Source organism: Globicephala melas, chromosome 12 (assembly GCF_963455315.2).
Source record: "Globicephala melas chromosome 12, mGloMel1.2, whole genome shotgun sequence".
Lineage (NCBI taxonomy): Eukaryota > Metazoa > Chordata > Mammalia > Artiodactyla > Delphinidae > Globicephala > Globicephala melas.
Window position 1 is genome coordinate 37,177,854 of NC_083325.1, and position 24,992 is coordinate 37,202,845.

The window sequence follows — 24,992 nt, forward strand, 5'->3', positions numbered from 1 at the left end:
TTCCTGGACATTAGCTGATGAGTAATCTTTAGAATTAATGGATGTGTTCCTTCAAAAAAGCTGAGTGTTTATAGACTACCTCTGGTAACCTCAGATGATTGAGCAGTTTAGAATGCTCTTTATTCATGGGAAACTTTGTAAAGGCTATGACTTTCATGTGGAAAAAAGAATGGTCAAAAGGAAACACCTAGTCATTCTGATTTTAGTTTTTATTAAGGCATTTTAAAAGTTTAAGCAAACACTGGATGTCTCTTTAATTTGTTAATAGGAGAGAGGAGGGTGTGTGTATGTTGTGTAATATTCATGCATTTTGGAATGACTGAATGCTTGTATTTAAAGTTTGCATTTACATTCAAATACTCTAGGTGTGTGGCTATTACTCAGCACCTACACCACCCATGAGAAATTTTATTTTGATCACACATTAGCTATTTCAAAGAAAACAAATATACGTGGATGGATCTACAGACTGTCATACAGCGTGAAGTCAGAAAGAGAAAAACAAATATCGTATATTAACGCATATATGTGGAACCTAGAAAAATGGTACAGATGAACCGGTTTGCAGGGCAGAAATTGAGACACATGTAGAGAACAGATGTATGGGCTCCAAGGGGGGAAAGTGGCGGGGGTGGTGGTGGTGGTGGTGTGATGAATTGGGCGATTGGGATTGACATGTATACACTGATGTGTATAAAATGGATGACTAATAAGAACCTGCTGTATAAAAAAAAAAAAATTTCAAAAAAAAAGAAAACAAATATAACAACTTTAGCAACAGTAGAGCAAACTTTTTCAACCCCTGTATAGTTATTAATTAGTATTGAGATCTCAACCTGGGTTTGGAATCAGATGATTATTATGATGTAATTCCCATACTTACAGGAGGTTAGAACATTTTTAGGTTTTATCAAAACCTAGCCATGCCCATGGAAGCATGTAGCACATGTGAGAGTAATTAGCCATGTGTTGTAAAATGAGGAAAGGTTGAAAAATGCAGTTCCAGAGCAGCAGAAACCAAGTCAACTACCTCATTCTTTCAAACAAGTCTTTCAAATATTTGAACTTGGTTATTATAGTTCCCTTAAACCATCTCTTTTCTAAGTCAAATAGTACCTATGCCCTCAATCACTGCTCATTTGATGTGGTTTCTGGACATTTTAATGACTCTGTTGCTCTACTGTTAACGCTCTGAATCATCAATCCCCCTTTTAAAGTGCAGTACCTAGAAATAAAATACTGCTCAAAATGGGAGTTGACCAATGCACAGGAGAGGGAGGACATTTCTCCCTTCACACAAAGCAACTGTTCCCAACTTTCATACATCAAAGGAGCCTTTTTTATTATTCCCCTCTCAACCCATACATTCCATATTTTGAAAGATTTTCCTACTACACTGCATTTTGAAAGAAATAACTATTTTCCCCAAGATCTAAATAATGTTAATATGATAAAATTCAGTATTTCCAAGGAAAGCAAAGGCCCATATAGCCTCACTGCAAGTAAACATATAATTATTATTTAGCTTTTAAAAAATGTTAAATATTCTGTAGATCTCCCCTGTTACACATCAATTATTTTCAACAAACAGACCAAAAAGCCCAAGAATTCCAGGCTGGGAATCACTCATGTGACACAGGATTTCTGTTAATAAACTTAAACATTGCTGTGGTTTTCTTTCTTTTTTTTTTTTTTTAACAGCTTTATGTACATATAATACAGTAAATGGCACATATTTAAAAAGCATAACTTGATGAGTTTTCTACATATGTATACAAGTGTGAAACCATCAGTACGATCAAGACTACAAACATTTCCAGTTCTCCAAAAGTTTCCTTGTATCCCTTTTAATCCATATCTCCCTCCACCTCCAATCTCAGGCAACTATGCATATGCCTTCTCTCGAAACAGATTGTATTTTCTAGAGTTTTAGATAAAGGATAGCATACAGTACATGCTCTTTTTTGGTCTGGCTTCTTTCACTCAGCATAATAATTTTTAGATCAATCCATGCAGTTATATGTATCCATAGTTTGTTTTTTATTACTGAGTAGTATTCCACTGTATGTATATACCACAATTTGCTTATCTGCTTTCCTATTGATGGACACTGGGGTTATTCCCATACCTTGCTATTATGATAAATAAAGCTGTTAAAATATTCATGCACGAATCTTTTTGTGGACATACACTTTGATTTCTCTTGGGTAAATACCTAGAATTAGAACGGCTAGGTCGACAGGTATATATGTTTAACATTTTAAGAAAATGCCGAATTGTTTTCTAAAATAGTTCACCATTTAGAACTTTGAGAGTTCTGAGAGTACCAGTGGCTCCATGTCCCTGACGGTATTTGGTGTAGTAAGTCTTAAATTTTAGCAATTCAAGTTGGTGTGTAGTGATATCTTATATGGTTTTAATTTGCATTTCCTTGATGACTAAGATGTTGGGCTCCTTTTTGTGTACACAATGGCCATTCTTACATCTTCTTTTGTGAAATGTCTGTTCGAATCTTTTCCCTCTTTAAAAAAGATAGTTTGTCATTATTGAGTTAAGAGTTCTTTACATATTCTTGATAGAAGTCTTGCCAGAGGGCTTCCCTGGTGGCTCAGTGGTTGAGAGTCCGCCTGCCGATGCAGGGGATGCAGGTTTATGCCGCGGAGCGGCTAGGCCCGTGAGCCATGGCCGCTGAGCCTGTGCGTCTGGAGCCTGTGCTTCATAACGGGAGAGGCCACAACAGTGAGAGGCCCGCGTACCGAAAAAAAAAAAAAAGAAAGAAAGAAGTCTTGCCAGATAGGTGTTTTGCAAAGAATTTTAGCCAAACTGTGGCATGCCTTTTCATTTTCATAAGTGTTTTTTAAAGAGAAAAAGGTTTAATTTTGAAGAAGTCCAAATTATAATTTTTTTCCTTTGACTCTGTGTTTTTTGCATTCTGTTCAAGAAATTTTTGCCTACCCCAAGTTCACTAAGATTTTTCTCCTATGCTTCCTTCTAAAAGTTCCAGGGTTTTAGTTTTCACTTTTAGGTGTATGATCTATTTTTAGCTAACTTTTGCATTTGTTATGAGGTAAGGACTGTAGTTCTTTTCTGGAGGGGTGGGGGGATATAGACCTTTAGTTGTTCTGGCACCATTTGTTGTAAAGATTATCCTTGCCTGACTTCCTGTGCTACTTTTGTCAAAAATCAATTAGCAATATATGTGTGGATCTACTTCTAGATTTTCATATTCTCTTTCATTTAACTATATGTTCACTTTAAGCCAATTCCATGATGTCTTGGTTAATGAGTCTTGAAACTGGAGAGCATAAGTCCTCCAACTTTGTTCTTTGTTTTGAAACTTTGTTTCAAAATGTTTTTGGCTATTCTAGGTCCATTGTATTTCTATATACATTTTAGAATTAGCTTTATCAATTATTACCAAAAAAATACTCCAGAATTTTGATTGGGATAGCACTGAATCTACAGATCAATTTGAATCCATGGCCGTAATATTTCTTTCCATTGTTTTCTTTCAGCAACCTTTTGCTGTTTTCAGCATACAGGTATTGCATTGCACATCCTTGTTCAAATTTATGCTTGAGTTTTGGTCTGTTTGTTTTTTGGATGCTTTTGTATATGGTATTTTAGAGTTTTCTATTTCTGATAGTTAATTGTTACCATTGAGAAATACATCTGAATTTGTATACTGATCTTGTATCCTGTAACCTTGCTAAATTTACTTTTTAGTTCTAGTAGACTTTTTAGAGATTCCTTATGATTTTCTACATAAATAATTATGTCATCTGTGAAAAAAAGATAATATTGTATATCCTCAAATAACATGTATAAGAAGCTTAAAATAGTATTTTTCAATTTCCCCACGCTCAGCCTTTGTATGACTACTGTCATGTTTTACTTCTACCCCTGTTCCCAAACCCAGAATATATTACTATTTAAACTTTAAAGTCAATTATCTTTTAAAGAGATTTTTAAAAATAAGACATGTATTTTATATATACTATTTATTTGCCATTTCCTGTGCTCTTCATTCCTTTGTGCAGATCCAAATTTCCAAGTAGTGTCATTTTTCTCCTGCCTGAAGGACTTCTTTGTAATATTTTTTGCAAAGCAAGTCTGATAATTATGAATTATCTCAGTTCGTGCATGTCTGGAAATGTCCATTACTTAGACTTTTTTTTTTTTTTTTGGCTGGAAATAAAAATTTGTGTTGGCATGTTTTTTTCTTTCAGTACTTATATACCACCCCACTATCTTCTGACTTGAATTGTTTTTGTTGAGAAGCCTGGCAGTAGTTTTCTTCATCATTCTTGTGGTTCATTTTGGGGTTCATTCAGCTTCTTAGACCTGTAGGTTTATATATTTTGTTAATTGCTAAAACTTTTAGCCATTATTTCCTCAAATATTTTTTCTGTTCCGTCATCTTCTTTCCTTTCCTTTTGGAATTCCAGTTACACTTACTTTAGATTGCTTGAAGTTGTCCCACTGATCCTCTGTTCATTTTTTTCCCCTTTATGTCTTTTTTTTAAAAAATAAATTTATTTATTTATTTATTTATTTTTGGCTGTGTTGGGTCCTTGTTGCTGCGCACAGGCTTTCTTTTAGTTGCGGCGAGCGGGGGCTATCCTTTGTTGCGGTGCGTGGCCTTCTCATTGCGGTGGCTTCTCCTGTTGCGAGCATGGCTCTAGGCGTGTGGGCTCAGTAGTTGTGGCTTGAGGGCTCTAGAGCGCAGGCTCAGTAGCTGTGGCACACGGGCTCAGTTGCGCCGAGGCACGTGGGATCTTTCCAGACCAGGGCTCAAACCCGTGTCCCCTGCATTGGCAGGCAGATTCCCAACCACTGCATCACCAGGGAAGCCCACTCCCCCGCCCCGGCTTTATGTTTTAATCTGGAGTTTCTATTGCAAAGTCTTTAGGGTCACTAATACTTCCTTCTGCAGTATCTAACGTTAATCCCATCCAGTGTATTTTTCATCAGATTCTGTATATTTCATCTTTATAAACTGAATTTGGACTTTTTTTTTGTCTTGCATGTTCATGCTTTCTTCGACTTTCTTAAATATCTGGAGTATATTTATATAATAGTTAAATTACCACACTTGTCTATTAATTCCATCATCTGTACCATTTCTGCATTCCTATCTAAGGACTGAGTTTCCTCCTCATTATTAGTCAGATCTTCCTGCTTCTTTACATGCCTGATAAATTTCTGATTGGCTGTCAGATATCGTGAATTTTATGTTTTGGATGCTTAATTTTTTGGTATTCCTTTTAATATTTTGGGGCTTTGTGTGGGATAGTTACGTGCAACCATTTTGGTTCTTTTGAGCTCTGCTTTTAATCTTTGCTGGGAAGGCCCAGAACAGCCTTTAGTCTCGGGCTGTTCCCCCACTACTGGCACAATACCCTTCTGAGGACTCAACTTGATGTCCCATGTGTTAGGAAGTCTTTCCTCTCTGGCTGGTGGAAACCCAAACTATTCTTAATCCTGGGTGAACTCCAGGGATTGTTCTGTCTAATTGTTTGTCCTCAATAACTTCCTCATATGCGTACTCTGATCAGTACTCAGCTAAAGACTCAAGAGAAACTTTCTACAGATCTCTGAAACTCTTTATGAGTAGGTTGTTCCTCTCTGAGACTCTGTCCACAAGTTCTAGCCACTCAGTACCTCCAAAGTCCAAAGTCTGCCTCCTCAATGCAGGGACATTCTGGGGTGTTTGGGTTCTCTCTCCCTGAATTGCGGTTGGAAATTCTCTCCCATAAATAAAGCTTGGACAAATGTAGGGCTCACATTCTTCGTTTCTTTTCTCTCAGGGATCCTGTGCTATTTGTGTCCAATGTCTGAAAACTGTTGTTTCATACATTTTATTCAGTTTTTTACTTGTGTAAGACAAAAGCTATATCTAGTCTATGCTACTCCAGCATGGCTGGAAGTTTTACTGTTGCTTTTTAAACATACTTAGGGCCACAGTCTGCGGCTACATGGGTTGCAATGTGCAACTCCAGAATACAATGTGAACATACCTTCCTCCTATCCCCAATCTAGATTTGAGTAAAACAGAAACCCTAATCACACTGACTATTAATATACTAAGCTTGTGGTCAATAAACCTCTCATTTGGGTAAGAATAATGACTCAAATGCTCAAATGCAGATAATTCCTAATTTATAAATGTCATGATCTCATTGTTTGGCATTTGAATAAATCTTCTCATCAAATCAATATCATAAACGATTATTTGGTTCCCACAATAGACCCATAACATAACTGAAGTGTAATGCCTTCAGTAATCGATTAAAAACACCTAAGTACCATTTATAACATGGTTGCTGTGGGAAGACACAACTGGAATTCTAACCAGAGATTCCAGGAACGTGTTTCCTTCATTTGTTAGTTTAGGGTGCACACGTAATCATATGGAAGAGGGTGGGAGAGTGAGGGTCAAGACTGTAAAAATTTGGATGGGGGATGAGATAGATACTAACATGTAAACTATATATTAACATAGGGACAGACCTCTTTTTACCCATCTGAAGGTATATTACAGAAAGATCTCTTTAGTTAAAATATGATGAGAGCAAAATGAAGTGTACTTACTCATCCAACTCCTCTTCTTCAGCTTTAGAACTATCAGCATAGAGATACTTGCTCATGTCCACCGGTCTTATATTTTTTCTTTTTGTAGACTGGGGAGGAGAATCCTTTATAGTTACAAAGGCTTCTGGCTCATCAAATGGGTTCAAATACTGTGGAGTCTGTACCTCTTTAAAGGGATTATAGCTGTTATTATAAAAGGATTCTTCTGGTTTTTTAGGTGAAACTGTTTCAGTGATTTGTTCTATAAAACAATAGCAAAAGATGAATTAAATCAAATTAATACTATCTGATATTTTCTTATATATTTAGTGTTCTCAAAAATACTCAATCTTGAATTAATAAACTCTATGGGGTTGAAAGAGTGCAGATCAATAACACGTTTTATGAAATTGAGTTATTTGTAGTGAGGTGGATGGACCTAGAATCTGTCATACAGAGTGAAGTAAGTCAGAAAGAGAAAAACAAATACTATATGCTAACACATATATATGGAATCTAAAAAAAAAAAAAAAAATAAGGTTCTGAAGAACCTAGGACAGGACAGAAATAAAGATGCAGACACAGAGAATGGACTTGAGGACACAGGGAGGGGGAAGGGTAAGCTGGGATGAAGTGAGAGAGTGGCATGGACTTATACATACTACCAAATGTAAAATAGATAGCTAGTGGGAAGCAGCTGCATAGCACAGGGAGATCAGCTCGGTGCTTTGTGACCACCTAGAGGGGTGGGATAGGGAGGGTGGGAGGGAGATGCAAGAGGGAGGAGATATGAGGATATATGTATATGTATAGCTGATCCACTTTGTTATAAAGCAGAAACTAACATACCATTGTAAAGTAATTATACTCCAATAAAGATGTTTAAAAAAAAAACCCAAACATAAAATTGTCAAAAAAAAAAGTTTTAGAGGGGCTAAGTCCAGAAGATGTGATATCTAAGATCTTTGTCTACTTCTCCAGGAATAGTGCTCTTCAAAATAGCATCTTTGAATTGTTAATGCCCTTGGAATCTCTATTGATGTTGGCATTATGGTATACCAATTTTGGAAATTTTAACCTTCTTACAGGTACAATATCCTATTATTGCTTAATTTATTTCACTATACTAGCTTGACGTCTCAAACTGATATTTAAATTTCTGTTTTTAAAAGAACATAAAATGGATTAAATTTTGGAATAGTCTTTGGTAGTTACACAAGCAGAGACCACTTAGGAATCTGAAAATTCATTCTGGATATATAAAAAATACACCATTTACACTGAATTTGCTTTTGTAAAGTCTTCAAAGAGCAGGTTTCTGTACACTACAAGTCCTTAAATCTTTAGAGCTTTTAATGGGCTTTTCAACATAATTCATACCCAATCAATACCTTATTTAATAACGTAAAGGAATAACAAGAATTCTGAAGTTGAAAGAGCCGCATTAAAATCATACTGAGAAGCAGACAGATGTGTTCCACTAAATTCTAATTGAAATTTCAAATTTCAATTTGAAAACAAAGGAACTCTTAAAAATAAAACTCTGACTTTACAGCACAAAAAGCACTACAACAGTGTCATGTCCTCCGACAATACTTATGGAGTGCTTAGTGCCAGCCTTTTTCTTTTACTTTTATGTTTATTAATATTTTGAAACAAAAACAAGGCAGAGTTCCATGGTGGTCCAGCGGTTAGGACTCTGTGCTTTCACTGCTGTGGGCCCGGGTTCAATCCCTAGTCAGGGAACTAAGATCCCTAAGCCATGTGGAGAGGCCAAAAAAAAAACCAACAACAACAAAAAAAAACTGGAATGTATAATAAAACTGTTTAAAATTTGTATTTTACTAATATAAGTATGTAACCAAATTGGAAAAAAGTTTCAAAAAGCCAATAATCACAGAACAGTTCAAAAGTAATTTTAATTATGCCAAGCAACTCTAACAAAATACTCTAGGAGAAGAAGGCAGAAAATCAGTTTTAAAATCTTCAAGAAAAATAACTGTTTTATAAGTGACATTTCAAACAGTTTAATCCAATTATTAGAAAAATCTCTTGAGTGACATATATTTATGATTTTTATATTTTAGAATCAAACTACTTTTACTTATACTTTAGACATTAGCCCAGAAAACTTATGTTGTCTTTATATTGAAAAAATAAATAAAACAAAATAACTCTGAATTGAAATTCTGTACACCATGGTGACGCAATTATAAAGTATGAAAGAGAATTCATAACATCATAATAAATCAACACTGAAATGAATTTAAATACAGCCTATGCTAGAGAAGAGACTCAGTAACTGTATCTTTTGTCAGACCAGGATAACACTTAAACACCACTATAATCTTTATAATAATCTAAATGAAGCATTATCTTTTCTCTGTAGGAGAAGAGACTACAGAGTTTTTACCTATTCAATTTTTTTATTAACAAATACCAAGTCTCAAATGCTTAAGAAATTGATAAAACCTGTCAATGGAAATAAGATTTTTATTTTTACTTTCAGGTAGAGGATTACAAAAATTGATCCAAGCAATTTCATCAGTTACAAAACCAAAAGCAAGAAAGTATTCAAACTATAGAGCAAGATTTGAAGATGACAGAATAGCAACAAAGGAGAGTTTAAGATGAGACTATTTCATATAAAAGCTAACAAATGCATTTAGTAACTTTCTAAACGGGTCACTGAAGCACAGAATGTCATGAATCTAACTAAGAGGAGAACTGAAATTGTAAAAGCAAACAAAAACAAAAACCATCTAAACAACTGTAACACATTTTTTTCTTTCTTAACTACTTTTGTTACTTGAGGATGCATGTTTTTAATCAATAAAAATTAATGAATTATTTCTAGAAAAATGAGTGTTCTTCTAATAGAAAATACTTATTCTAAAGTCTCCAAGAACTATATATTTAAAGAGAATACTGGTTGTCAAGTTTTTTCTTAGCTCTATAGGCATGATTAAAGTTTCTCAATCAGGTTGCCTAACCTTGCTTAACCTCTCCAAAATAGAAATACAATATATATGTTATCTGCTACTCCTTTCTATACCTCAGAAAAGATACACATATATTTTTAAAAATTACTAATTTGATTTTGAAATGAAAAGCTCAAATACTCATATCTCAAAATATTTTGGTAATTTTTTTTTAACTCAGTGTACTCAGATGTATTTAGTATGCAATTGAGAAGCTTTGTGGTCAAAAGAAGACACTTGATTAGCAACCTTAGCTCCAACTCCACCTCCATTTACCTAAAGTTCTTCTTCAAATCACTTAATTCCTCTGGGCCTCAGCTCCTTAATCTATGAAAAGAGGCAGCTGAACCAGATTACTTCTAAAATGTACTGTAACTGTTAAGATTTAAAATATGTTAAAATAAAATAAGTCACCGGGCTTCCCTGGTGGAGCAGTGGTTAAGAATCTGCCTGCCAGTGCAGGGGACATGGGTTCGACCCCTGGTCCAGGAAGATCCCACATGCTGCAGAGCAACTAAGCCCACGCACCACAACTACTGAGCCTGTGCACCACAACTACTGAGCCCGCGCGCCTATAGCCCATGCTCCGCAACAAGAGAAGCCACCGAAATGAGAAGCCCATGCACTGCAACAAAGAGTAACCCCTGCTCGCTGCAACTAGAGAAAGCCCACGCACAGCAACGAAGACCCAATGCAGCCAAAAATAAATAAATAAAATAATTAAAAAAAAATAAAATGTAGATCACAAACAAAATAAAATCTCATTAATGTAAACTTAATAATTTAGAATTTGGTAAGAAGGGAGAAAGTAATGGAAGTTCTTCTCCTTCCATTACTTTCAGAAGTGGATTATGAAATGATATTGCACAAATAGAGTGAATCCTTAAGTTGAAACCTCACTTTTCACCATGACAGGCAGTAGCAAAATTCTTTAAAGCTCATGAAGATTTCATAAGAGCAGTCTAAAAGATGTAAACAGGAGTTAATCATTCTTGCATTTACTTTGAGCAAACAGAGTTTAATTAAACAGAGGTCTTCTTCAACAGCTCTTTTCTAAGCTTTAATAGTTTGAAACTACTTGATAAGAAAAATGACTCACAAAAAAAATACATGGTTTTATTTCTTACATGTTGTATATATGACAGGAGTGGTCCTCAATCTTCTTTCTGTTCTGTGACATTCACGTGCACAATTTACTTTCGTTACTAAGAGTAATTCTCAGCCAGAGACAGGCAGTTGGGAGTGGAGGGGCTCATCACACTGAGGTGTGAGGGCCAAGAAGCTGTATATAGAGAAAAGGCTACCTCCACCACCTTAATATGGGTATGTCCCACAACCTGACCTTACTTGGTAGGCCAAACTAATGAGACTTTACTGCATGCCAGCTAGATAAAATACTGTTATCTCTAACATTAGAGCTTTACTATTTGACCAAACTAACAAAAAATTAAAATATAAGCCCCAAGTAAATGTCTATGTAAGGCTTCTCTTTTTCTTTAAAAACAATTCAATGGAAGCTACCCAGAATTGCTGATCAACTGCAATTGGTATTGAACAAATAATATTGTCATTATAAACAAAATGTACAAGTCTTTAAAAACAAAATCTCTTCCTGCCTTTACAGTTCAAGAGAACTTAACAATACACAAAGACTTTAAAAGTAAAGAAAAAAACTTGCTACCTTCTGAGTCAGGATCTCCAAATGGATTTAATTCTGCTACATCAGGATCACCAAATGGATTTAAATTCACAGTGGCCAAGTCCTTTTCTGCTTCATCCAAAAAGTTAAGTTTGTTGATAAGCTCTGAAAACAAACATACGTGTCAGTTCACTGTGGTTACAGTTAAGCATAATTATCACTCATTCATGAAATATCTCAAATTGTAAAAATTCATACTAATAATACCTGCAAATAATAAGATATAGCATTTTACCAATGACAGAATGCCATTCAAGTATTTTGTAGCATACCAACATATTCAAATAAAAGAAAACAAACACATGAATTGGAAAATATCAGATAATGAACTAGAGAAACTTTCAGCTCAATCTAATTTGATCCAATAAAAAAGTACTAACATAGATTTTGAGGAAAAAACATCCTTCACTTCTAAATATGAATAATTCAAATTGATTTAATATAAGCAAATATTTCTAAAACAATGTTGTTACAATATATAAGCTAACTAAAGAAATTCTGTCATGTTATACGACCAGTTATTATAAGATGTTTTAAAATCACTGCATATCAAGGATCCTGATACAGGCTTTGCTAAAGATGATAAGTTCTGTTATGTTGTTGCCTGTTGGTGCACTACAAATTACCAAAGAAAATTTATTAAAGGAAAAGCACAAAGACAAAACTGAGAGCTAAGTACAGACAGAAGTCAAGAGGTAGCAGGTCACAGTAAATTCAAGCAATCAGAAGCAGAAAGAAAGGAAGAAAGCTCTTAGACCTTCAGAGGAACTGGCTGATTTAGCTGAAGGCATATTTGCTTGCTTTATGCAGTCATCTTGATCTTCATCTAAGCTGCTCAGAGCATTCAATTGGTTTACAATTTCTGTAAACAGAAGCCAGTCGAGACAAATGTAAGGTAAGGTCATTTAATTAAAGAGCCACAGAAGCATGCTGTTACTCAAAAAGACAAAGAGAGGGGATGTTTGGTTAATCAAGAGAATACATTCAGAGGATGTTATTTTTGATGAACTATAACAGATGTATTTAACTGAAGGTTATGCTGTACTTATATTTTAAAATAGAAAACATTTTAAAAATTAAAATTTATATTAGTACTATAACAACTATGTTAACAAACACAAAACAAAGATAATAACCTGAGAAGTTGACATTGGCTTTCACATTCTGCATTTGTAAAATAGGGCTTTAAATGCATGCATTAAAAACAATAAGAAATATCATCTAATACAATAGAAAATATGTGCTATTTGTTTTGTAATATTCTAAATTTAAACTATAAATTTTAAGAATATATCTACATGAAACATGAACATAATAACACTTGTTCATATTCTAGAATTTTAAAAATCAGCACAAAATAAGAAAAGCAGGCAATAGCTATTTTCCACTCCTGCTTTCTAGGGAATTTGTTCTTTTAAGGGAACTCTTGAGTGTTTGCTTTAGGATATCTTATAATTTAGCCAGTAAGAGAATAAAAAAGACAGGAACAGGTAGAAAAACCTTAAAATAAAAATTCATTTTGTGCATAAACAGAATTTTAAAAAATGAGTCATATTGTGGACAACTCCGAATATGTGATATTATGATTTACTGGGTGAAAATTAGCTTGGAATAAAATAATAAGAACCTACTAGAGTATTCTAGTTAATCCTCGCCGTTTCCAAACTTAAAACCTGGGAATAACTTAGGCATTAGGACAAACCAAATAGATCCAGATCATTCAGTGGGAAATAAAGAAAATGGTTAGAAATAGACAATAGTTGTGAATTCAGCATTAAAATGCTGTTTTTTAACACTGTAAATCTAAGTACACATTCTAAATTTTATGTGAACCAAATAATAAAATACACAGTTGTAATAAGGTTGCCTTCATCCATTCATTTGTTGTTGAACAAATACTTGTTTATCATCCTGTGCCAAATACCATGCTTGGAACATAAGGATGAAAAAAAACATAGTATTGTCCTCATGGAATTTACCATCGATAAAGATAGAAATTAATACAGAAACAGACAATAAATGACTACTAGAATATTAGGTGGTCAGAAATGTGTATTGTCGTATAGATCTTTGAGCCAAATACATATGAAAAACTGACATTCATTTCCCTTGTCTGAATGAGAAATATATTTTGCATGAATAAAAATGCTTGAGATAGTCAAAGTACATCATAGAAAATAAAGAGTAAACACAATACCAACTGAACTCTTAATCTGAATGTGAATAATAAGAGTTAGTCAACCTTTATAAAGTATCTTCTTCCATTTTATCCTGCCAATAGTTTAAATCCCCTTCTGACTCAAACTAACCTAGCAAATTCCTCAGTAGGCAGAGTTTATTCTTGAATTAGATCTTTTACTCCTGACTAGTAGTCACTGTAACTTTGTAATTTTCAGGGAAGTATAATGGAGAGAATCTATCCTATGTGATTACCAATGCATGACTGATTTTTTAAATTCATTACTAGTTTTGTATATTTTTAAATTTGCAGATGGTTTATTTTTAACTTCAAAAATATGAAAAAAGAAATATTAATAACAGTTAACATTTATTAAGCAGTGGAAAGGGCTCTGCATATGTTAATTCTCATAAACATCCTGAGGTATTATTATTAATATTCACATTTTATCATGTATATTAGTATCATTTATTTGCACTGTATTCCCAGATGTGTAATTATGAGGCTAAAATATTTTAAAATAATGTTCAAAGATTTGTAGTTCTCTTTACACATTTTAGTTATTTAATATTCTTAGATGTAACCTCAATGAGAGTAGAAATTATTTATTTATTTAATTATTATTATTATTATTATTTTTGCAGTACGCGGGCCTCTCACTGTTGTGGCCTCTCCCGTTGCGGAGCAACAGGCTCTGGACGCGCAGGCTCAGCGGCCATGGCTCACGGGCCCAGCCGCTCCGCGGCATGTGGGATCTTCCCGGACCGGGGCACGAACCCGTGTCCCCTGCATCGGCAGGCGGACTCTCAACCACTGTGCCACCAGGGAAGCCCCCTAGAAATAATTTATTTAAGCACCTTATATAATGAGCAATAGAGGGAATACTGAAGAAATATTAAACTTGGTTCTTACTTTCAAAACATTATTATTGTTCCATTATAAACTTTCAGGTACAATGTGGGCATTTATTTAAATACTATCAAGATGACTGAATTACATGACTAAATTATTTACACTGTAATTTTTCTGAATGTTTAGAGTATTTCCTTCCCCTCACCATGCTTCTGGTGATACCTAAAACCACTGATAAAAAAATAAACAAATAAACCCACTAATGACCATTTCTTCATTAATTAACCCAAAGTAATTTCTTATTTCCATTCTTCTCACTGATGACAAGTTGTCCTTCCTATCCTAGCTTTCCCTATTTATTTATAGCTTAAATAAATCCTTACTTAACACCTAGAATATCTGCTCCTAGAACTTTCATTCATATTAACAAAGTGAAAAGGTAATGTTCCTCTTATTTGGTATGCAAATAAATCTCCATCCAAACCATAAAAAGAAGCGATCTCCAAAGAAATACCATTTACCTATATAAGAAACATTTCTCAAGTACCTATTATACTTTTTGGGGACAGACAAGTAAAGCAATATACAGTGTATGATAAATATGATATTTGTTATGACTGAGATATGTATTGTAGGGTATGTGAAACTAGAAGAGAGGCATACAACTCAGTCTGAGGTCAGGAAGCCCTCCTGGATTTATTCAAGGAGGATTTATTGAGTGAAAATAAGACAAATAGACATCATTATTATTATTAAAATAAAGGAGAAACTGGAGGGCATTTCACAACGATGAAAGGGAGCCGAATGAGAACATGATATACTTGAGGAACGGCAAGTTGTTTGGGGGTTTAAGATACCAGGGATGGGGAATGGAATGAGATGTGGTTGGCAAATGTCCTATCATGAAGGTTATAGTGACCAAAATAAAGAATGTGAACCTCACTCTGAAAGCTCTGGGAATCCATTGTAAGATCAAATGTATAGTTTAGAAACATCATTCCAGGAGCAACATGGTAGCTGCACTTGAAAAAAACAGGATAGGAAGCAAAAAGATGAGTAGTTTAGCATTACTGCTCCATGAAGGGACGCACTTAGTAAATATTTGCTAATTAAAGAGTAGATTAAGAAGAAAGCTTTGATGGTTAATTTGACATGGGGGATGAGGAGAGGAATCTAGGATACATGCCAAGTTTGTGTCTTGGGTGACTGTGTGGACATTAGTTCTAGCACTGCAGTGGGGGCTACTCAGTTTGGCCATACCAAGCTACAGGTGCCTGTGAAACTTACGAAAATAATTCAATTGGCATTTGCATATGTGGGTGCACAGCTTAAAATACATAATTTTGTTATGTATTTCTCCTTTTAAAAAAGTACTTTTCTGTTACTTCCAAATTTCCTGCAGCCAATGTGTTTTACATGTATAATCAGAAAAACAAAAATTAAAAATTTAAAAGAAGATTTACAACACAAATTTATTCCCAGAATTTTTTTAAGTGGGATGCTTTCCCAGTAATACACCACCCTGACCAAAAAAATTCCCTGGCCCAACATATTTATATAATACTTCTGACTAATTAAAGCCTTGTTTCACCAAAAATTTACACTTCGGAAAATGCTAATAATGCTATGTAATAGCACAAAATAATTTCTACCCTAGCACTACTCAAACTGAGCAATAAACCGGTAGTGTAGCATTTAGTCATCGTAACAGTGTGTCAATCTGGACTTGCTTCATACTGGTGAGAATAAGAAGGAAAACTAAATTAGGGGCAGGCAATCGAAACACAGGGTCAAGTAATTTGAGACTCTTCTTTACATTAGGAAGGCAAAAGAAGATAGAAATTGACCACCAGAGATTATCACACTGAACTAAAACAGGGGGATGAAAGTGGTGTCACAAAGAGTACGTGGGTTTTTCTTTTAAGAAAGTCTGTAGTGGAGTTAAAAGGGCAGGGTGTGGGAGGGTCTGCCTAGAGCTAGAACATAGCTGCAAATCTTGCAGCATCCTCATTCTTCTCTCCAAAGTATAATAAGATTCAGTACAGGTATATCTCATTTTAAGATGGTCTAAGATAGTAACACTGCAACTTCTTAATAGAGATCAAGTTCCCAAAGATGTCACTTTTCTCACGGGCTTGAGCCCATAAATATTTGATTTATGGATATAACTAACACGTTTAATAATGTGATTTTCAATCCCTTTAGCAGGTCATATTGTAAATGAATGAATGAACTGAATGAAAGTCATAACACTTGCTGTAATTTTTATAAAGGCAGAAAGACATATACCTTATATTTAAATTTTAGCAATTGTGTGTTTTTAACCTATGTGTTTATCTTATGTCTGTCTACATATCTATGCATATATATGTATCTATCTACAATATATTTCATTTATCTCTAGAAATGTTATAGTTTAAGCTACCAACCTAAAATTTGGTGGCTAAAAACAAATGATTACCTCTCACAGTTCTATGGGTTAATGCACTCAGCTGAGTAGTTTACTGCAGTTAGTTGGTGGCTTGAGACAAAGTCATCCAAAGCTCGAACTGGGCTGGATGTCCAAAATGGCTTCTTCACTTACATGTTTGGTGTTTCAGCTGAGAGGCAGGAACAACTGGGGGCTGGCCAGGCATCTCTCTCTCTCTCTCTCAAGTGGCCTGTCCATATGGGTAGTTTGGGGTTCCTCTCAGCATAGCAATCTTGGGGTAGATGGAGTTTTTACATGGCAGCTGGTATCCCCTAGAGAATGCACTAGAAGAGTCCCAGGTAGAAGCTACAAGGCATTTTATAACTTAGCTTTAGAAGTTACAAAGTGTCACTTCCCCACTGCATTCTACTGGTTAAAAGTGATTTACAGGGCCAGCCCAGAAGACAGGGAGGGGACTATAAAAAAGGGCATGGATACTGGGACGCTCGTTTCATTGGAGGACAATCTTTGAAGATTAGCTACCACACAGTAGATCAATAAATCAGAAAGTTGAAATCATTCATTTTCTTACTAATCTAACATATTTATTATAACTTTTATGTTAACCTTCCAGTATTTTACTTATGCACATATATGAAAGGCACAAATATTAAACTGTACAATTCAATGAATTTTGAAAAATGTATACACCCACGTGACCCAAGAGGAAGAACATTGCATCACACACCCCCCACAATAAAAAAATCTCATGCCTCTTTTCAGTCAATCCCAAAACCCACCAGCTATAACTATTCTAACGTTTTTAACATAGGATTAGTTTTGCCTCTTCCAGAACACCACGTAAATGGAATCATACAGTATATACTCTTTTATATAAAACCTCTTTCATTCAGTATATCCATGTCGTTGAATGCATCAATAGCTCATTTTTATTGCTGAATAGTATTCCATTCACAAATATAATACAGCTTAGCCATTCTCCTGTTGCTGTACATACACCTGAGCTGTTTCCAGTTTGGGGCTGTTACGAATAAAAATATTATGAATATTTTTGTACTAGTCTTTTTGTGTATGTATGTTTTCATTTCTTTTGGATAAATATCAAGGAGTGGAATTGCTGGGGTAGAAGGTAGGTATACGTTTAGTGTTATAAAAAACTTCCTAAGTGATCTTACCATTATACTCTTCATGAACAATGGATGAGAGTTCCATTTGGTCCACATCCTTACTGACATTTAGAATTTATTGCCAGTCTTTTAAATTTTAACCACTCTGGTGGGTGTGGAGTTGTGTTTCATGATTATTTTAATTTGCTCTTCCCTGATGAAAAGTGACACTGAGAACATTTTCATATGCTTACTGGCCAATGGTGTATCTTTCTTTGTGAACAACAGGTTTGAATCCTTGCCCATTACAAAAAAAAAAAAAAAATAGGGGGCTTCCCTGGTGGCGCAGTGGTTGAGAGCCCGCCTGCTGATGCGGTGGACACGGGTTCGTGCCCCGGTCCGGGAGGATCCCACGTGCCGCGGAGCGGCTGGGCCCGTGAGCCGTGGCCGCTGAGCCTGCGCGTCCGGAGCCTGTGCTCCGCAATGGGAGAGGCCGCAGCGGTGGGAGGCCTGTGTACCGCAAAAAAAAAAAAAAAATAGGGTTGTCTTTTATTATTATTGAGTTGTAGGACATTAAAAAAATCTATTCTGGATACAAGCCTGTGTCAGATATATGCTTTATGAATATTTTCTTCTAGTCTGTAACTTGCACATACATTTTCTTAATGGTCTATTTCAATAACCATGTGTTTAAAATTTTGATAAAGTCTAATTCATCAAGTTTTTCTTTCATGGTTATTACTTTCTGTGTCTTGTGTAAGAATGTAAGAACCCTGTGCCCACTCTCAGGTCACAACTATATTTTTTTATTTTTCAGAAGTTTTATAGCTTTAGCTTTTACATTTAGGTCCATGATCTACCTTGAATTAATGTTTGTGTCTGTGTAGGAATTGAGGCTCATTTTTTCCATATGGACATCTAGGTGTTTCAGCATCATCTGTTGAAAATATTTTCCTTTCTCTACTGAATTATGCTGCACCTTTGCTAAAAATTAATTGACCAGGTAAGTTTGGGTCTATTTTAGGATTTTCTGTTTTGTTCCACTGATCTATCCTATGCCAGTATCATACTATCTTGATTATTACAGCTTTACAGTAAATCTTGATGTCAGATAGTATTAACAATTCTGTTCTTTTTCAAGATTATTTTGGCTATTCAGTTCCTTTGCATTTCCAATTATATTTTAGAATCAGCTTTTCAATTTCTTTTTTTTAAAAAAACCTGCTATGATTATGAATGGCACTGAGTTGAATCTATAGATTTGGGAAAAAGTAACATCTTTACAATATTGAGTTCTCTAATCTATGAATAGAGAATCTCTATTTATTAAGACCTTCTTTAATTACCTTCAGTAATATAGTTTTCAGGGTAGAGGTTTTTCCACATCTTTTGTTAAATTTATTTCTAAGTAGTCTATGTTATTCTTAGCCTCCATTGTAAATGAAATTGTTTTGTTAATTTCATCTTCCAAATGTTTGTTGTTCATATATAAAAATATAAATTTTCTATATTGATCTTGCATCATGTGTCCTTGCTAAGTACAATATTGAATGAAAGTGGTGACAGCAAACATCCTTGCCTTGATCCCAATCTTTGGAGGAAAAGTGTTCAGTGTTTCATCATTAAATATGATGTTAGTTGTAGCTCACCATAGATGCTATTTATCAAAATGAAGAAATTTCTTTACATTAAAATTTTGCTGAGAAACTCAGTACTGAATTTCTTCAAATGCTCCTTTCTGCATCTATTATGATGATTACATGGTTTTTCTCCTTTATTCTGTTATATGGTTAAACCGACATTGCATTCCTAGGATAAACCCTTAAAGAATGCATATTGGTATTTAAATATTAATTATCTCCTGGCTCCTTCCCTAAATAAATATTGGAGAGCTTCTAACTTCTCCTTCAGAGCTCTTACTTCCATCCTGGCCCTGTCAGATGGGCTCTCAGTATCCACAGAATTCTTCCAGAGTCTTGTAAGGGGTGCCAGAGAATGTTCAGTTGTCCTTAGTACAAACAAAGCAGCATTAGGGATTAAGAGTGATATAGAAAGTAGGCTGAATTTGTAATCTCTATCTTCTGCCACTTCTACTATTCTCTGAGTTGACACATTTGAGTTCTAAACACTGGGAAGAGATACTCTTGCTTTCTTCAGTCTCTCACCCTAGGGTCTCAAGCTCCTTTAAGAAAGAGGTAGCTTGTACCTTACAAACTTTTTAGCTCAAGGGACTAGAAATGCCCCACCTCTCTGCTTCTACCCTATTTTCCAACCTTAAAACCTAGATAACAGATGCAGTATTCCAGAAATTCTCATCCTTCACACAGATCTCCAAAATAGGTGGTCATTTTAAATTATTTTACTTTAGAGAGTCCACAGCAATTCTATGATTTTGTTAATCAGTCTCCTAGGTACCGGAGAGTAAATGCCCAAGTAAAAACCAGAAGCAAATTAATGGATGTATTTTCTGACCAGAGGCCCCAAGTTTATTCTGAGGACCCTTTTAATCTAAGAAAAGAGACCTATTTATCCCCATTCAGAGCCCTAGCAAGTAGGACATTTAATCTCAGAGGGCTGAGTCATACCATAATCAACTCTAGATCCTCAAATATGAACTGTTATCTCCTCTACTAAGATCCTCAAATATGAACTGTTATCTCCTCTACTACCATCTGTGCTGTAAGATTCTGTTCCCTGAAGGTGGCCAATATGTCACTCTCTCTTCCTACTCCTGAATTAACTTTACCAACTATAGGAAAAGGATTAACAAACACCAGGCAACATGCTTATGGTAAAAATAAATCCTGATTTATAAACTGCATCTGGATGGGAGGACTCTAAATGGACTATATGCCTGATGGAAGGCCACAGCTTGAGCTTCTCTAATTGTGGAGACTCTCGTAACTGAGCATGTCCCTTACAGGGACCCTGAAAACTATACCTATCAAACTATTACAAAAGATATCAGTTCTTGTGCAATATGAAGATTCTAAGTCAAGGTAATCCCTGCTCCTAACTATGTGGATATTGTCTCCTTGTACCCAAGTTGTCATTTGGGGGAGAGGTCAAAGAACAGTACCTAGGCTGCCATGAAAACTCCAGTGAAAGAGGAATGCTCTGCTGAATGCTGTTTCCTGTCCAATATCCTCCTAAATGAATCTAATACTAAGTTTGGGCTGTTCAGGTCCTGTGAGTCTGAATGCCTAACTAGAATCCTTGCTGATCTTTGCCACAATTATAAGTATACCAGGGGCCTTTCAGGTGTCTCATGATGTCTGGTTTCCCCAATAATGCTCTGTTGTAAACTGTTTTGTTTAAACCTAATTTTCTGACCTACATTCAGTAGGACTTTGTCACTTACGCAGAATGTCTTTTTCTTCCCCTTTCTGTTGGTGTGTATTCAGAAATTGAACATGAATCCCAAAGATGGTCATATCACCAAAAACTGGTTCAAGCATTGTGAGGATGCCATATAGATGGAGGCACTGTTTTGAAACCATATATAATTTCCAATACCAGCTACAGTAAACTTTCCATTCAAAAGCTTTGTTCTTCCAATGCCAAGGTCAATCATTCCCACTACATTTCAGTGATTTTTCCAATTGCCCATCCATGGGTGCTGCACCTCTGCAGAAGACATCTATACAGGTAACTTCAATAAAAGTTTCCTGCCTAAGAGCCAGTCCCTGTATCCAGTTAGCAGTGAATTCTGTCTCAGACAGACAGAGTAGGGGTTTGTGATCAGTCTAAATATATATACCATGAATTTACTTTTACTTCTAATAAAGTCTGTAATTTCAGAAGATATACTTTGTCAGTTACTAATGATTTACAGCCATACTCCACAAGAGCACAGGCTAAATGAACAGCCTCTAGGTGTCAATCTAAGATACACCCCAAATAATTCTAACAGTCTGTTTCTTCAAGAAGCTTGCATCTTAGTTGAGGAAATAATGTACCCATATAATTTTATTGATATAATGTGATTGTATTTTATGCATTTATAATATATACTTAATATAGGCAAAATTTTAAATAATAATTCCTTCCTCCATAAAAATTGTGTCAAAAATTTTTAAAGCTGCAAGAAAGTGTGAACATAAGCTGTGTTTAAGTTATTGCCACTTTAGCTGGTAAATAAAAATACCCACCATACTTTATTTGTACCACGTTTATAAAATACATTAATTTTGTTTACTCTTAAGCTATTATTCAAACGTTATTATTGTTAAATTTTAATATAGTTTTTATTATCTTAAAACTATTTTACTTCAACAGTTTTAGAGTGGTAGTGCTGGGGCTGAAAAAATATTCCTGAAAGTTAACTTTGGCATGGAATTTACAGGTGCTAAAAAATGCAACTCAGGAAGCCAAACAACTGCCATAACATGCTGTGCTATTAACTTAACTGATTGTCCTCTGCAAATATAATAGAAAATGCTGAGAAAAAAGTGTAACATCAAAGCATAGGTATGTTACAATTATTATGGGTTTACTGACTTAGAACATGAATGTAATCACCCACTGTCCCTACTTAACTATGCTCCCTCAACACACATTTTATATTCATTACTTTTGGGAAACTAGTCTTGAATTATTTAAGGTCTGAATTATGTGTCTCCTCCAGATCACATTCTTTCCATAAAATGGGACCATCCCATCTTACATAAGACAGTATATGATCAAAGGTCAAAATGAATGGAACAAGATAACAAGACAGAGTGATTAATACGGGCTACAATAGGAGATGGAAGCCCTCTCATTTATGGCCTTCCAGTTAACATATTTTAAATTCTCAATGTGTTCCAGACAATGTGCTAGAAGCTAGAGACGAAAAAATGATCAGAACATAGTTTCTACCTTGAAGGAATTTCATAAAATATGGACAGTAAATACATAAATAAATAATAACACAAACTGGTAGCATTCTGAAGAAATTCTGGATCATCATAAATTGCATTAAAACGATTGCTTCAATTAGGGTCAGAGAATTTTAGGCTACCTAAAAAAGTTATTTCTGCAGTGGAAATTTTAGAAATTAAGGTATATATATGTATGTTTAAGCAATAAGGGTTGCTATGGTATGAATGTTTGTGTCCCTCAAAATTAATAAGTTGAAATTCTAATTCCCAATGTGATGGAGGTGGGGCCTTTGGGAGGTGATTAGGTTATGAGGGCAGAGTCCTCATGAATGAGATTAATGCCATTATAAAAGAGACCCAAAAGAGTTCCCTTGTCCCCTTTCACCACGTAAGGAATACAATGAAAAGTCTGTGACCCAGAAGATGGTCTTCATCCGACCATGTTGACACCTTGATCTCAGGCTTCCAGCCTCCAGAGCTGTGAGGAACAAATTTCTGTTGTTTATAAGGTACCCAATCTATGATATTTTGTTATAGCAGCCCAAATGGACTAAGACAAGAGTTCAGTTATAAAATTTAGTTATTACTGAATCCTTTCATTAAATCTGTATTTTGCTCAAAATATGTCCTTTCTTTTCTTTTCAGCACAGAACTTGTGACATGTTGCTATCACCTTTTTTTCCCATTGCTATGATGAAAACAGTACATTGCTCAAAACAGCTATGACTATGAAAATGTGTGGTTTTCTGATTGCTACTTATGGTATTAGTGCCTAGTTGAGATTTAGTTTTAACCAAAAGTCATATACAAAGAATAAACCATATTCTCTAATTAAAAGGTCAAATCACATTCCATTGGAATTATAAAAAACTCATGCTGTAAGAAAATGCCTGCATTTTTAAATGGTACAGCAGTAGCACAAAGGATCGAGTGATCAAGTTTAAGATGGAGAGGCCATGAAAGGCTTCTTAGAGGATGTGGCAAAAGAATTAAAATTTGAAGGATAGGTGAGAAGTCACTGGAGGTGGAAGGGAAGGACACCAACTTACCTTCCTAAGCACTCCAACTAGCCAAATAAAACAAAGAACTCAAAGATAGAAAAGACATGGCATTTTAAAAAGTATTGTATGATTTTGCTGACATTATAAACAATGCAAATGTCAGCACTTATTATTGAAAAAAGAAACCCAAAATGTTATTGAAATAAAAATAATAGCCAGGAGGGGTTGAAGGGAGAAATTCAAATAAAGAAAGGAGAGAATCATATTGAATCTCACAAGGTGAGTCAACACATTCTGTTTCATTTTTAATGTTAGTAGAGAAATACAGGTTCATTCAGTTATCCCTCTAGCTTATTTATTTTAGAGGATACTATTCCAAAATGAAAACAGAGGATACATAACTTCCAAATTACTCTATTAAAAAATGCTTAAATGAACATTTGAGAATGGCAAAATATAAGCGGTGGGTGGGAAAAAAATAGTAAGAAAATTCCCAAATAAAAGTATAAAGTAATATAAGTGAAATTAAGTATGTCAGTTATCAAGAAATACAACCAAATACTGTTTATAAAGAGAACTATTTAACACAGAGAGGATTAAAAATAAAGTGATAAATACACCAGGTACAAAGAAGGCATGGATTATAAATATCAATATCAGGCAAAAATTCAAGGCAAGAGGCATTAAATGGGGCAAACTGATCAAATTATAATCCACGATGAAGGTATAAGAGAATATTTTTTTATAAACTAAATAATTTAGGACTGAAGTTCTCTGTCTTTCACTGATGAACTATACAAAAGGCATAAGAATATAAATGACTAAATAATATAAATGTAAAGTTTGGTCTAATAGCTACATGCTGAATCTGACAAATAGAATATACATGTAAAAAGATATTTATGGAAAATTTACAAAAACAGATCATGTATCTACACTACAAAGAAAAAGATCTCAATCATATTTAAAAAAATTGAAATATGACAGGCTTCAGAATCTTATTTGAATTAAATTAAACTAGAAATAAACAAACTAGAAATACAACCCACGACAAAGCACATTCTCCTAAACATTCCTGGGTTAAATAGGAAATCAAAATGGCAATCATAAATTAGAAAATAATACAGTTGACCCTTGAATAAAACAGAGTTTAGGGGCATCAACCCTCTGTACAGTGGAAAATCCACATATAACTTATAGTCGGCCCTCTGTATTCATGCTTCCTCCAAGTCCTCAGTTCTTACATATTTGCATCTACAGATCGTGTAGCACTCAGTATTTACTATTGAAAAATATCTACATACAAGT

The 24,992-nt window shown here is 34.8% G+C and overlaps 1 protein-coding gene across 7 annotated transcripts in view; it reads right to left on the bottom strand.

The window, feature by feature from the left end:
• The window catches only part of EHBP1 (EH domain binding protein 1), a 346,734-nt gene that overhangs the window by 179,900 nt on the left and 141,842 nt on the right, over positions 1-24,992 (bottom strand). For 5 of the 7 annotated variants that reach the window (XM_060309152.2, XM_060309154.2, XM_030877354.3 and 2 more), the window contains exons 8-10: positions 12,011-12,115; positions 11,236-11,358; positions 6,595-6,835 (exon numbers count right to left, since the gene is read on the bottom strand). In XM_060309152.2, the coding sequence (XP_060165135.1) occupies positions 6,595-6,835; positions 11,236-11,358; positions 12,011-12,115 (469 nt within the window). The remainder of the gene's footprint in view (positions 1-6,594; positions 6,836-11,235; positions 11,359-12,010; positions 12,116-24,992) is intronic. The other 2 variants (XM_030877350.2, XM_030877347.3) reach the window with 1 other exon arrangement.